This window comes from Sarcophilus harrisii, chromosome 6 (genome assembly GCF_902635505.1).
Source record: "Sarcophilus harrisii chromosome 6, mSarHar1.11, whole genome shotgun sequence".
NCBI classification, from domain to species: domain Eukaryota; kingdom Metazoa; phylum Chordata; class Mammalia; order Dasyuromorphia; family Dasyuridae; genus Sarcophilus; species Sarcophilus harrisii.
In genome coordinates this window covers 203,814,987-203,830,056 of record NC_045431.1, presented here as the reverse complement: position 1 = coordinate 203,830,056, position 15,070 = coordinate 203,814,987, and the positions used below count along the sequence as shown (strand labels likewise).

At 39.0% G+C, this 15,070-nt stretch overlaps 1 protein-coding gene across 1 annotated transcript in view; it reads left to right on the top strand.

Annotated features, from left to right (window-relative positions):
• Nucleotides 1-15,070, top strand: part of GALNT18 (polypeptide N-acetylgalactosaminyltransferase 18) — a 430,583-nt gene that overhangs the window by 224,627 nt on the left and 190,886 nt on the right. Inside the window, exon 3 of the mRNA XM_003773612.2 lies at nucleotides 13,378-13,544. Within this exon, the coding sequence (XP_003773660.2) occupies nucleotides 13,378-13,544 (167 nt within the window). The remainder of the gene's footprint in view (nucleotides 1-13,377; nucleotides 13,545-15,070) is intronic.

The following is a 15,070-nucleotide window of genomic DNA, read 5'->3' as shown; positions in this document are numbered from 1 at the left end:
ATTCATTCTCCAATCTCTTTTTATATCAAAAAGAAACTAGATACTTACAAGTGAATATTGCTCCTAGATGAAACAGGGGAAGACTTGTTCAGAGGGCTTAACGAGATTCAAAAGGAATTATCTAACCCCCAAATCAAATAATTTCATGGGGTTAAGTCAACCCCAGGAAAAACCATTCAAAGGAATAGACATAAAAGCCCAGAGTATTCTTCTGGTTATTGCTGACTGTCTAGCTGGGTATGATGACCTATGACTAACTCACTAAAAGAACTCTACCCCTCTCTGCCAGGGAGAGGCTTTTTAGCCATTGCATCCTGGTAGGCGGTACTGAGAACAACAGATGATCTAGAAGAGGCTAATTGCCCTTAATAGAATTAAATAGTGGAAGCCCAGCAGATAGTAGCTGAAGGGCAGTTGGATAATCTCTCCTATATTTATAGTTACCAATCACCTAGCATGCAGCAGAAATACAGTGCACCCCACAGAAGCACGGAGTAATACGACATCTCTAGGGGACATTGGGAGTTCTGCAGTGTTGGAGGCGTGAGTTGTCCTGGTCATATATGCATCCTGACCACAGGTATTTGTTCTCCATGCATGGACCACCACACATGTCACTGAAGGAGGCTGAGAATCTGGAGATCATGTAGTCCCGATTTCTTATTGCAGCAATGAGAAAATATAAACTCAGACCATTATATGAATTTGGGGTGAGAGCCCTGAGAAGGGAGAAGAGTTCAGAAAATAGGAATGGAAATATGGAACCAGAGCTAGGACCTATTCATCAGTGGTTCTCAAACTTTTGTTTTCAGTATCTTTATCCTATTAAAAATTATTGAGGTTCTCTCCAAAGTGTTTTTGTTTATCTGGATTATATTTATAGACATTTACCCTATTGGAAATAAAAACTATTTTTGAATTTGTAGATCCCCAGGATTCTCTAGACCATACTTTGAGAACCACTAGTTCTATATTCTCTGGATACATGTGTCTTAAAGGGTGTTCTCCCCATACTTGGTCTCTGGTCACACTTGATGTATATTCTTCTCAAGGTGGTATGATCACCCTCTGTATGTGGGGGAATCTTTTCTCATCATTTTATTTCTTAAAAATATGTATTCAAATGTCCTTTGCTTTGAGCTAGTATGTTATCTGGTTAAAGTAGATACATTAAATAAGGCTTGTGAGCTATGGCTTTGAGTGGGTGCTGACCCACAGATTTAAATGTAAGGTCATTTTTCTGGAGCCCATATGTGAGTATGGTTCAGCTGCATGACTTGGATCTTCTCTCTATCTAAAACCATGGTAAATTGAACTCCTTTATTAATGGAAAGGAAAGGAAAGACTATATAAATCTAGAAATAATATATCTAGTTAAAGTAAGAGAACCTATAATTACTGACAATCCCAGGTCTAAGCTAGCCCAACATTTTCCTTGTGCTGGGAGCCACACCCTTAATTCTGCTTCCTTCATAATCCCAAACCAGAAATGTTTTCTTTCCTAGAACACTCCCTTGCTGACTTAAGAATTCATCTACAGGAGCATGCTGGAGCAAACTCCATTCTTCCAGTCTCAGACTGCCACTTAGTCATTCAGGAAACCTTTTCATTAAATGTTAAGTTTTTAGTATTCCACCCATATTAGTGCTTTAGTTCTCCAATTTCTTAGCTCCCAACCTTGGCAAGGCAAGGAAATAAGCATTTATTATGCACTTATCATATACTGGGCACTGTGCTAATCACGGGATAAAAATGAAAATTAAAAGATAGTTATTACTCTCCAGGTGAAAGACAACACTTAAAAGGAAGCTGCAAAGCATGATGTTGAGGGATAGGTGGGAGGGGAGGGTACCTGTCAGTGATTCAAAGTCCAGAAAATCAGTCATAGAGACAGGAGGGGAATGAACATTGACTAACCTGGGCTACTTCTAAAAATGGAGGCCATGGGAGGAATTCATCAATGAGAGAAGGGACCGACATGACTGAGGGACATTGCAGAGTGAGAAGTCTGTGAGGGAAAGCAGAGGAGGACCGAGGCCCTTAGAAAATTTCTAGTGCGAGATGGCAGTGGAGGAAATGAGAATTTTGTGCCTAAAGTCACAAGCTGGTAAATATTTGGGGCTGAATTTGAGCTCAGATCTTCCTAACTCCAGCACCAGTGCTGTATACACTGTGCATCCTAGCTCATGATGGACATACAGGTTGGCTGGCTTAACTAAGGCAATCCAGAATAAATACGATATTTCCATTGGATTAAAAAGGTCAGAATTCAACTTGACACAAAGATTACCTTCTAAAGTTCACAAAGCAAATAAACAAATGAGCCACTCTTTTTGATTTATGGGTCTCAGCCTCTGACAATTTTTCCCTTCCTTTTATAGAAGCAATAGTGTCTATGGCTGACATAGACTGTGTAAAAGATGCTCTCTCTTGGACTCTCCACATTGTCTCAGCGTGCTGCTTGGCCCATTACTTCACTGGCTTCTCTCCAGCTTCCTTCCCAACTCCCATTTTTGAAATCCTCTTTCCCTAATCCCCCCAGAAAACAACAATTACTGGACTGCTACCTGTCTACAGCCACTGACACGAAAACCATACTGGCAGAGAAAAGAGATGCGATGGATTATGTCCGAGGTGGAGCTTTTAGTCTGAATCAAATGAGATTTGGCTTTTGCCCTAGCCCATTATCCTATTTGACCAAAGGCCTCCATTTCCTAATAGAAATAGCATGGAGTTGACTTCCCCAGTGTGATAGGGCAACTGCTCCTTATAAAAATATATTTTATAAACTACTTGGAACCATCCCAAAGGGGAGAATTACTGTGAGACTTACTCAGCACAGCAGCTCTGCCTCCCTCCACCCCCACCCCATCCCCATCTCCTCATGTGCATAGAGATCAATAAAACTGAGTTTATCGTGACCATCAATTCCCAGCTTATTAGACAGCCATATTACTCCCTGCTCAGAAATGTCTGTTTTTATCTCTAGTGGAAAATGGTTAGACTTTGAACAAGAGTAAAAGTAAAAAGGGAACTTTTATGGTTTAATTTTTACAGAAGAATGTGTCTCTTCTTGAAATGAGTAAGAAATCAATCTTTTACAGTTTGGCTTTGAAAGAAGCTTAAAGAGCCAAGTGCTAATTATACTTTTGTTGTTAGTCAGATTTCCACTTCTGCCTCAGTCTTTGAGAAAAGCAGAAAGATCACTTTTGCTTCTTTATTCTATAAGCCTTAGCCAGACCATGTCTGCTAATACGAGGTTCAGTCTTGGGTACCAACTTTGAGAAAGGACATTGATCAGCTGGAAAGAGTCTAGAGGAGGATGCCCGGAGGAAGGGCCTGGACCTCATGCCTCATGGGGATTGGTTCATGGAACTAGGTATGTTTAGTCTAGAGAAGGGAAAATGGGAGGTAAAGGGATAGAGCTATTTTGTTTGGTCCCAGAGGGAGAAGTTGCAGAGACGGATTTAAGTCTGATGTCTGAAAAACCTTGATAGCATTTAGAATGAACTTGAAATGGATTGTCTAAGAATGGGAAAGAAGTTCTTAAGCTAGGATCCATGGTTTTTTTTTTCTTTTTCTTTTTTTCTTTTTTTTTTTTTTTTTTGCAGATGCAGTTGGGGTTAAGTGACTTGCCCAGGGTCACACAGCTAGGAAGTGTTAAGTATCTAAGGTCAGAGTTGAACTCAGGTCCTCTTGACTTCAAAGTTGGTACTCTATCCAATATGCTACCTAGCTGCCCCTGGTTACAGGAACTTTTAAAGACCTAAGGTAGAAAACCCTCTGTACTTAAGAGTGATTTCTAAATCTATATTATAAATTTTGCTGCCATTAGTCCATTTAGAATCTCTGATCATTGCTCTTCTGCTGGTTTTCACTGGTCTCCCATTTGATAAATCATTTCTTCTACACCTGAAGTGACATAGCACTTGAAGCTCTTTCTAATTATAATTAATTTAATTTTTTTCTAGTAAATTTATTTTAATATATATTGTTTTATGATTCATGTTGGGAGAGAAAAATCAGAGCAAAAGAGAAAAACCATAAGAAAGATTTAAAAAACCAACCAAAAAAAGGTAAACAGAGCATGTGTTAATTTACATTCAGTTTCCTTTGTTCTTTTTCTGGATGCAGATGGCATTTTCTGTCCAAAATCTATTGGGACTGTTTTGGATCACTGAACCACTGAGAAGAACCAAGTCTTCATTGTTGATCACTGCACATTCTTGCTGGTTTTGTGTACAATGTATTCCTGGTTCTGCTTGAACAACAACAATGTTAATATGTGGTTTTCTAAATCAATATGCTTTATGTTTCTACTTATATTTGACATCACTGTCAAAATAAAATCGGGGTTCCTCCTCTGAGATTTGACAACTTGGGGAAAGGAAGGGATAGGGTTCCCTAGGGTTTTGAGGAAGACTATGCTGGGATGAGAGAACTGGAGTATTAGAATTCTTACCAGTTGTTTGAGAATAGTGATTATGGACATGAATTTGTATTCACAGATCAGGTCTGTCTACCTCTTGACGTGGTCTCTTTCTGCTTGTTTCTATTTCCCAATATTTTAATATCTTCTGAAATGCCAGGAGAGCGTTGGTAAAAGAGGGATGCGGGGGCATGGCTCCTTGCACATAATAATTTAAGTGTAAGACCCTTTAATGCTCAAATCTACAAAGCAGCCAGGTGGCAGAATGGCCAGAGCTTGGATTTGGACTCAAGGGGATTTGAGTTTGAATCTTATTTTAAATACTTGCTAGTTGAGTGGTACTGATCAAGTCACTTAACTGTGCCTCAATCTCATCTCTAAAGAGTCTCTTCCAGCTCAAAATCTATAATTTGAAGTCATTTAATTTCTTTTGGCCTCAGTTTCTCCACCTGTAAAATAGTGATTGGGTAAGTCATAAACTGTCAGGGCCACAGTATCCTCATCTGTAAAGTGAAGAGGTTGGGACTAGACTGGTGGTATCAAATTTTTTTCTAGTAAATTTATTTTTAATATACATTACTTTATGAATCATGGTAGGAGAGAAAAATAAGCGCAAAGGGAAAAATCATGGGAGAGATTTTAAAAAACAGAAAAAAATAAGTGAACATAACATGTGTTAATTTATATTCAGTCTTCTTTGTTCTTTTTCTGGATGCAAATGGTATTTTCTATCCAAAGTCTATTGGGATTGCTTTGTATCACTGAGCCACTGAGAAGAACAAAGTCTTTTATAATTAGTTGGTCATTGGACATTCTTCCTATTGCTGTGTACAAGATATTCCTGGTTCTGCTTGTTTCACTCAGCATCAGTTCATGCAAATCTTTCCAGGTCTTTCTAAAATCAGTTTGTTCATCATTTTTTACAGAACAATAATATTCCATTATCTTCACGTACCACAGCTTGTTCAGCCATTTCCCAATTGATGGGCATCTACTCATTTTCCAATTCTTTGCTAACAGTGGTATCAAATTCAAATAGAATGGGGGCCACTAAACAACATATAAGAATCCCTGCAGGCTACATATTGGTTTAGAAAACCACACATGTTTATGTATTCCTTTTTTATGACTATGTCAACACATCAAAATCAGATAAGAATTGCATTTTACTGGCTTGAGCCCTACTCTGGTCTAAGAACTTTGACCTTCTGAACTGGGATAATAAGGATAGGAAAGAAGGAAGGAAGGAAGGAAGGAAGGAAGGAAGGAAGGAAGGAAGGAAGGAAGGAAGGAAGGAAGAAAGAAAGAAAGAAAGAAAGAAAGAAAAAGAAAGAAAGAAAGAAAGAAAGAAAGAAAGAAAGAAAGAAAGAAAGAAAGAAAGAAGAAAGAGAGGAAGGGAGGAAAGAAGGAAAGAAGGAAGGAAGGAAGGAAGGAAGGAAAGAAGAAAGAAAGAAAGAAAGAAAGAAAGAAAGAAAGAAAGAAAGAAAGAAAGAAAGAAAGAAGAAATTAGAAAGAAGAAAGAAGAAAGAAGAAAGAAGAAGGAAGAAGGAAGAAAGAAAGAAGAAAGAAGGAATAAGGAAGAAAGAAAAAAGAGAGGAAAGGAGAAAAGGAGGAAAGAAGGAAGGAGGCAAGGAGGAAAGGAGGCAAGGAGGGAGGGGAGGGAGAGAAGAAGGAAGGAAGGAGGGAAGGGAGGGAGAGAGGAAGGAAGGAAGGGAGAGAGAGGGGGAGGAAGGGAGGGAGGAAGGAAGGGAAGGAAGGGAGGAAGAAAGGAAGTGAGGAAAGAAAGAAAGGAGGGAGGGAGGAAGAAAAGAAGAAAATGAGGGAGGAAGGAAGGAAGAGAGAAGAAGAGGAAAAGAAGGAAGAGAGAAAGAGAAGGCGGCAAGGAGGAAGGGAGAGAAGAAGAGGGGAAAAAGGAAGAAGGAAGTAAGGAAAGGAAGGGAAGAGAAAAGGAAAAAAGGAAAAGGAAAGGAAAAAGAAGTATTGAGAATCTACTATGTGCAGGCACTATGCTAAGCATTTTACAAATATTATCTCATTTGATCCTTATATCAGTAGTGGGAAGGAAGTGCTATTATTATCATTACTTTATGGTTGAAGAAATTAAATCAGCAGGTTAATCCACCTGCCCAGGATCACCCAGTTAGTCTGTGTCTTAAGTCTATCTGACTCCAAGCCCAGCACTCTTTCACAGTATTTTATCTCCATTTAACCATTCTTAAATCCAGGATTGGAATCTAAAATATTTGCCTTTCCTATCTCCACTCTCTCTCTGTCTGTCTATCTGTCTTTTTCCCTTTATGAAATCCCTACAGTTTTATTTCTTTTGTTCTGTCATTTCTAACTACTACTAAAGTACTGTCTGTTCCCCACTCTCTCCTGTTCTGGAGATTATGAATTGGGTGCAGAAAGACTGATGGATAGAAGAAGGCAGTAGTTGTATAAATGTCTCTGACCCTTCACAGTGAAGCTGGAAATGGCCACGGGAGGGAACTGATCTTTGCTCAGAAACTCCTAAAAGGAATCTCAGATTCAGAACTTTGCCTCTGAAAGAGCCAGTAATGCCCGTGAAGGCAGAATAATAGACACGATAATAGAGAGTGGGCTTTAATTATAAGAGGAAAGAGGGTTAGAGATAGGGAGAAAATGCTAATTTTCTGTGGAAATTTCTGAATATAATATAAAATTTTATTTTCAAGAGGATGGTCTGGATCCAGTAACATAAATCTGAAATCCAAACTCTGGGTAAAGCAACCCTCCTTCATTTCTTTGTGTAGCTCCTCTATTGTGTTTATTGTGATTTAACATATTTAGAAAAAAGGGGGAAAGTTTTTAATCCTGCAAATCTCTGGCAAGAAATTAGAGGAGATTAAGAGATACCAGCTTGTAAACTGAGAAGGACTTAGGTTACTTTTCAGTCAGAATTGTTAAACATGCCCAGTATGGCACAAAACTAACTAAAAAAGTTTTATGCCAAGAATGACTTTTCATAAACAGTAAACATAAACTAAATGTGGGCTTCCCTGGCAGGTAGAGGGATTTACTCCTAAACACTCATATGCACTTGGAAATATTCTAGAGTGGTGATGCTTGTTGAGGAAGAGGGAAATGGGAGACAGGGAGAGAAAGAAGGAAAGGTGAAGGGAGGGAGGGAAGGGAGGAGGGAAGAAAGGAGGGGAGAGAGAGACAGAAAGATAGAGAGAGAAAAAAATCTTTTTTTTGTTTAGCAATAGTAAAGTTTAATGGCAAAAATGCTAACTTGTATCTAAGTGTTGCATTACTTTAAGTCTTATTCTGAAATTTGATGTCATATGTTGAAATTAGAAATTAATTATTTTTTTTTGTCAGAGAATCATCAGTGAGAAGACCTTGTAATATTCCGCTAACATACCTGAGAGTGAAAGCAGTCCCAGTGTTCCTAGGAATAATTAATCAGTTTCTATAGGGAATGCCTTGTGATCCCAAATCTCTTTAATAATTTGACACACTGTAATGGTAAATAATAAAATCATAAACAAGTTGATAAGATCCTCAAGAAAAATCTTCATAAAATGTCACCATTCTATTTCTTACCAACCCCTGAAAATAGGGGAAAAGCAGCATATGGGAATAGGATGGAGAACTATCTCTCTGAACTCCTACAGGTTCAAAAGGATATGCTTCCTGTTCTACCTCAGATTTGAAGGATGAATAATGAATGTGGATCATTTGATCATAGATTTAGGACCAAAAGGAACCTCAAAAGGCCTTTGAGTCCTATACCTTCATTTTGTGGATGAGGAAACTGAGGTTCAGAGAATTTAAGTGACTTGCCCAGAATCACACATTAAATAAAATTCATTTTAATAATAAATTCAAATAAATTAAAAATAAAATTAGAATATCTTCTGTATGTCAACCAAGTTCAGCACTAACCATTATGGAACTCAACCCAGGTCTTTAAACATTTAACTGGAAGACTGACAAGTCTCTTTCCTCTCCAGCCTTCCATTCCCTCTCCACATTCATTATTCATCCTTCAAATCTGAGGGAGAAACATATTCCTCTTTTGAACTTGTAGGAGGTCAGAGAGATGGTTCTCCATCTTATCCCCATATGCTGCCTTTCCCCTATAAAGACTGATTTTAAAGAAGACTCGGTACCCTCACCTTTGGTGAGAGAGGAAAATTGCTGGAAATAGAATGAGAGAAGTTTCTGTAAATTTCTGGTAACCATAGAGACAGTGATTTCAGCTTATTAATCTTACCTACTTAAACAGCTATTGGTCCCAAGGAGATTTCTCTAAAATGCGCTGTACTGGTTACCCTTTGACTGCCTTATGAGGGACCAGGAGGGTCACTGGTTTCCCTTGGGCACTTTACCCAAAAGTAAAGTCCTCACATTATTATTAGTTTCACCATGACTGCATTCTCTTTTTGGAGGAAGACAATTCAGCACCGTAGTGTTCCCCTTGTGGAATAGAGTTATTAGGACCTAATGCTAGGATCCCCTAACTTTTAATTTCTGGAAGCTAATGACTTGTGACATGGGCCCAAATGAAAAAATAAGAACATATAAAAAGTGTTCAAGAGCCCCTAATGAGTAAAGTGACCTGCCAGGAAGGATGCTGCCAGTGCTCTATCTCTTTTGTCATGTAGCATATGAATGCTTGGCTGGGTATGGTCAGAGTAGAATTTCTAAGGCCGTTGGTCAAAGAGTAATTTAATTGGGCAATAAACCTAAGAGGGTCCTTGGCCCGCCAAGAGGGGTCCTGACCCCATTACTCATTCCCACTTGGAGGCAGCTTGCTATTCTTACAGTCCTTTCCTGCATAATGGACACCAAGCCCTTGGTTTCTCGGTATTAATGTGACCTGGTCTTTATGACAAGGTGATAATCCAGCCCTGCTGGGTTTATGGAGCAGGGAGAACACTTCCACACTGCTGTAAGACTATCGTGTGGTTCCTCTGTAGGACCTAGCCTGGAGTCAGGAAAGAACTCTGTCTTGATAAGGGTTAAACTAAGGGTGATTTGATCCCATATTTCTTCTGGAATAAGGGAGGGAAGAATTTTGGCACAGATTAAGGTCTGGTGTATGGAAAATAGGAGCCAGTACCAGGCAGTGGGTGAGCCTTCTGATAAACTGGATGGAGATTGTGTCAGAAGCAGAATCAAATTCTCACGATTCCCGAGCAGAGGGGATAAGTTTCAAGGCTGAAACTTGTCTTTCAGACAACTATAGTGCCCATTGACAAATGAAAGGGTAATCTCATCAATAAGCATGAATGTAACACAGTCACATACAAAAGCTCCGTGGACATTTGCCGATTCTAAACCTAGTCTGTACCAATTAACTTGCACTCTCAACTCACCCAAACCTTTGTCAGTTGAGAATGTGGATCATTTGATCATAGATTTAGGACCAAAACAAACTTTAAAAAGCCATTGAGTCCTATATCCTCTTTTTATGGATGAGGAAGCTGAGGTACAAAGAATTTAAGTGACTTGCCCAGGATCACGCAATGAGTAAATCTCTTAAATAAAATTCATTTTAATAATAAATTCAAATAAACTAAAAATAAAATTCATAAAATTAAAATATCTTCTGGATGCCAACCAAGTTCAGTACTAACTGTGGTGGTTTTCTGGAGGCAGCCTTAGTCTCAGTTGAAATAAATAATTACTCCAACATCGCAGCCAGCTGGTAAAAATGAAAACGTTTATTTCTCCTTCCAAAATTGCCCGGTTAGTTGAGACCTAACTCTCTGCTTGAGCTCTAAGAGATCTTGCAGCTTTGTCCTTGGTTTCTGCCTCTGCTTTCTTCAGCCTCCAGCCAGCACCAAGGTAGAAGATACGATGAATCTCTCTTGCTTCGAAGATAGCGCTTGTAGGCTTTCTTCCAGAGAGTCTCTGTCTCCGACGCCAGTTGATGTTCTCAAGAAAACTCTCCAAGAAACTCCCTCAAGTAACTAACTCAAGTCAGTCCCCCAAGAAGAACTAAGCTCAAGCTTCAAAAGCTCCCTATATATGTGATCTCCCAAAGGTTAACTCTGCCTTCTGGAGGGAGAGGGATTCTGGATTATCTCCCAGAGTGCTCTCTGGCCCTAAGGAAGGTATGAATTCGGACTAAGTCCTACTAAGCCCTGCATCCTCCCAAACGTGTGAACTCCATTGAGTACTTGGATACTTATGAGCTCTCTAGAGGTGTGAACACAAACATTGTTTCTATCAGTTCCACCTAGTACCTTGTTTCAAGTTCTGGCCCAAAATATCTCTTTCTAAGATCAAATCAACTCCAATGGCTTAACACTTTGTAAAGATTCCAACAACTAACCATTATGATCCTTATCCCATTTGGGTTCAGGGCTTTAAGCATTTAGCTGGGAGACTAAGACAAGCCTCTTTCCTCTGCAGCCTTCCACTCCCTTTCTACATTCATTATTCATCCTTCAAATCCTGCAGAGACTGTATGGAGAAATATGCTTGTTCCCATGGCTGTCAGAGCATCCCTTGTACTGTTCCCCTTGAAACATAAAAGGGCAGTAGATGCTTGTTGCCTTCTCTTGTCCAGGCTAGGGATCCCCAGTTCTATGACAGGCCTGGCTTTGAGGTTATAAAATCTTGATTGTCTTCCTTCAAATGTGCTCCATCTGGGGCAGTTTGATGGTGCAGTGGCTAGAGCATCATCCCGGAGTACAAATCCCACCTCAGACACCCAACACTTACTAGCTGTATGACCCTGAGCAAATTACTTAAGCTTACTTGCCTTAAAAGTTGCTTCATGTTATGAATAGAACTATCAATATGCTTCCTAAAATGTGGTATTCAAATCTAACCATAGTGTTCCAGATGTGATCTAGCTAGGGCAGGTCACTGTGGGACCAGTGCTTCCCTTATTCGGGATACTGAGCAGGTAGATAACAGTGGATAGAGAACCAGGGTTGGAATCAGGAAGATCTGAGTTCAAACCCAGTCTCAATCAATTACTATTTGTGTGATCCTGGGTAAGTCACTTAATCTATATTTGCATCAATTTCTCATCTGTACAATGGGGACACATTAGGGAAAGAAATGACAAAGCACTGTGATATCTTTGTCAAGAAAACTCATCAAGAATTGTATACAACTGAATGATGAAAGAAACAACAATTTTTAAACACCACATTTCTATTAAGTTAACAGGAGATAGATCTATTGCTTTTCAACAGCAGTTTAGGATGCTGTGCCCTGAAGACTCTTTCTGCATCCCCATAAGGCTTGGTTACCATTTTGTAAAAACTAGTGGTTTTCACTGGGGAATGTCTTTGCAGGATTCACTGCAAGATACATGTTTGAAGATCTAAATTTTATTTTATCCTTTACGCTATACCATAGTTTCTAGTTGAATAAAACACTCATTGTTATGGGAACCGTTTCCTTATCCAATTCTGTATATATGCAATCTCTTTTTTAATCTCATTATGACACTTTTGAATTTTATCCCAATTAAATGCTATTTTATTGAATTTGGACCATTTTGTTGAGATGGTTTTGATCCAGATTCTATTATTCATCATGTTGCCTCATCCATCCATCTCTGAGTCATCTAAAACGTGATAGTGTACTAGCTATGTCTTTATCCAAATCACTGAGGAAAAGTATTGAATAGCAGAAGAAAAACAATAGGGCTTTGAGCACACTTCCCTCTGCATCTTCCTATCAGATCTAAGTTCCCCTCTCTGTAAAATGAGCATTTCAGGTGAGATAATATCTAGGGATTATATCACAGTGGAAGCATCCCTCTTAGGGGAGGCAGGAGTCATAGATTGTAGTGCTAGTTCTGCCAATTGCTTCTGCCTCAGTCCTTCTTCTCTGGAGAACTTGTCATCTTCATACAGAACCCTTCCCATTCTAACATTTTATGGTTCTGGGATTCTCAGTCTAGCTTCCTACTAGCCACTGAGTGTGGCCAGACCACGCACAGGGATATGGGGGTCAGTGCCTTGAGTGGGACAATAGAGACCAAAGGCTACATTTTCATATTCTGCAGGATGTTTCTGCTATTCTTATGTCAAACACAAACAAAATTGGGGGCCACTAAACTGTCCATACATCAACCATACATATGCAGGCTAAATATTGACTGTGATAATCATTATTAATATTAACTATATTTTATTTTTGTTATTATATTTTAACCTACTTTGTTAAGTATTCCTCAGTTACATTTTAATTTGGTTTAGTCCAAAATAGGTAATATTGTGGGCTGCATAGATATCACATTTGAAGACTTGTATGGTGGATTGCTTTCCAACAATAGTTTTTGATGCTATACAATGAAGGCCCTTTCTGCATCCCCGTAGGGCTTGATTACCATTTTGTAGAAACTAGTGGTTTTTACTAGGGATATTCTTGCAGGATTCACTGCAAGAAATATGTTTGAAGATCCAAGCTGTTGACTTAGCTGGCTTTGATAGTCTATGGATTGGTTTCTATTCTGAAACTTGTTGAATTTTGTAACTAGAAACAGAGGGTTACGTGGTCCTGAAAGATGATGAATGAATAAAAAAGCAATTTTAGTTACTTGCTATATGTCAGTATGATCAGTTCTTAGGGACATAGCTACAAAAGTGAGATGGTCACTTCCCTCAAAGAACCCCAGAAGGGGGAAGAATATAACACCTACTATGTGCTGGATATCATATCAGCAAGGTAGGAAGATGAGAAGGAAGGAAATATGTGGAGGGAAGTAGAGTCCACATGGTGCTAGGGAATGAAGGTGACTTAGCTCTTGATTCTCCCAGCCATGGCTTCCGGGTGGTCTAGTTTGGGAGGATTGAACAGCAGCAGCAGCTGTATCTGGTACAATGAAGAATGATGGCGTTTCCAGCATTTACGTGATGTTTCTTTCACAGGGTGGCAAGGATGAGAGATATCCTTGGTTGGGGTGGCTGACTCACAGACCTAAGTCTCTGGCTGTTTTCTGTTTCCAGGTGCCGAAATCTCTCCTTTCCCGATAGCCTCCCAGAGGTCAGCATTGTTTTTATTTTTGTAAATGAGGCTCTCTCTGTGATCCTGAGATCCATTCACTCTGCTATTGACCGGACTCCTCCTCACCTGCTCAAGGAGATCATTCTAGTGGATGATAACAGCAGTAATGGTACGTTCCTTCTCACCTTGGGATGTGTATCAGAAGTTTGCCTTCTGGGAGGGAAGGGAAAAGTCACAACAGAAGTGAGAGCAAGGGATAATGTTGTAAAAAATTACCCAGGCATATGTTCTGTCAATAAAAAGCTATAATTAAAAAAAACCTCATTCATTCGACAAGAATTAAAAAAAAAATCCCCACTATACAGTACATATCACTGCACTGTGCTAGACAACGGGAATGCAAAGAAACAATTAACAGTAATCTCCTGACTTTAGGGGAGATTACTTTGGGGTGGAGGGGGTATACATAAAAATGTATATGAATATTTTGTATGCATGTATGTATATACATACATATAAATATATATGTATATATATATATATATATATATATATATATATATTTGTGTGTGTAGCATTTCCTCCAGGGCTATTTCTTAGTTACCACTCACTTTGACAGGTGGGGATCCCAGAGGGAACTAAATACTTCTCCCCTTAGAATACAAGTAAGTAACCCTGTAGGATTGAATGTTTTCTCGTATTCTTTCTCATGAGTTCCTAACAGTACGCTCTCCATTGATTATCCAGTTGATATCAATTAGCCAGTCAGAATTCATTAGTTTTTTTTTTTTTTTAAGAAAGGAACATTTGCTGAAGTGTTATAATAAGAACAATGGGCACAACACATTTTCATGAAAAGTTTGAGACACTCTTTGATATATATGTGTGTATTTGTATATGTCTATATATGTGTGCATGTATGTATATATACATGTGTGTATATATGTGTGTAGATATACATATATGTATATCTAAATATCTATATTATATATCTATATGTCTATATATAGCTATATATCTATGAGAGATCCAGAGGAAAGTGGACTTGGGCTTAAAGAGTATACATGTAAAGAAATAACTCACAAGTCCAGAGTGAATGGAAGACTTTTTTCCCTTCTTTTAGTTCTTATTAAATTCTACTGAAATATAGAGCTTCCTACTGGGTCATGAGGACCAGGGCCCTTGTAGAATCCTATAGATATTTCACTCCTTGAAACTGCATTTCCTTGGAGTATCTTTGCCCAGCTCCCAGCATTTTTGGTTACTGGTTTCTCTGGTGGTGTAGTGAATGGGGACAGAGGAGTTGTGATAACTTCCTTCAATGGGAATACATTGCAAGCATGGGGAATAAGTTAAACAAAGATGTAAAAATGAGACACAGAAAGGAAATAGAAAATAGGCTAATCTGACTGAAATTCAGAGTGCAGGAGTGGGAATACTCTGCAATATGCCTGGAATGTTATTGATTTCACCTTCTACAGCCGTGTTCCTTTTCAGGGAACTCACATAAGAAAGGGAAATTTTGTAGATGATGTTCCTCTGAAAAGTTCACTGCCTCAGACTTCTTCCCACTGAGGCTCTTTCCACAGTATCAGTGACTTGGAACTTTCACACCTGCTTCCTGACTGCAGTAGAGGGGCCTCTGGCCAAAGAAAATGTAAAATAGCCATTCCTGAAATGGTAACAACAGCCATA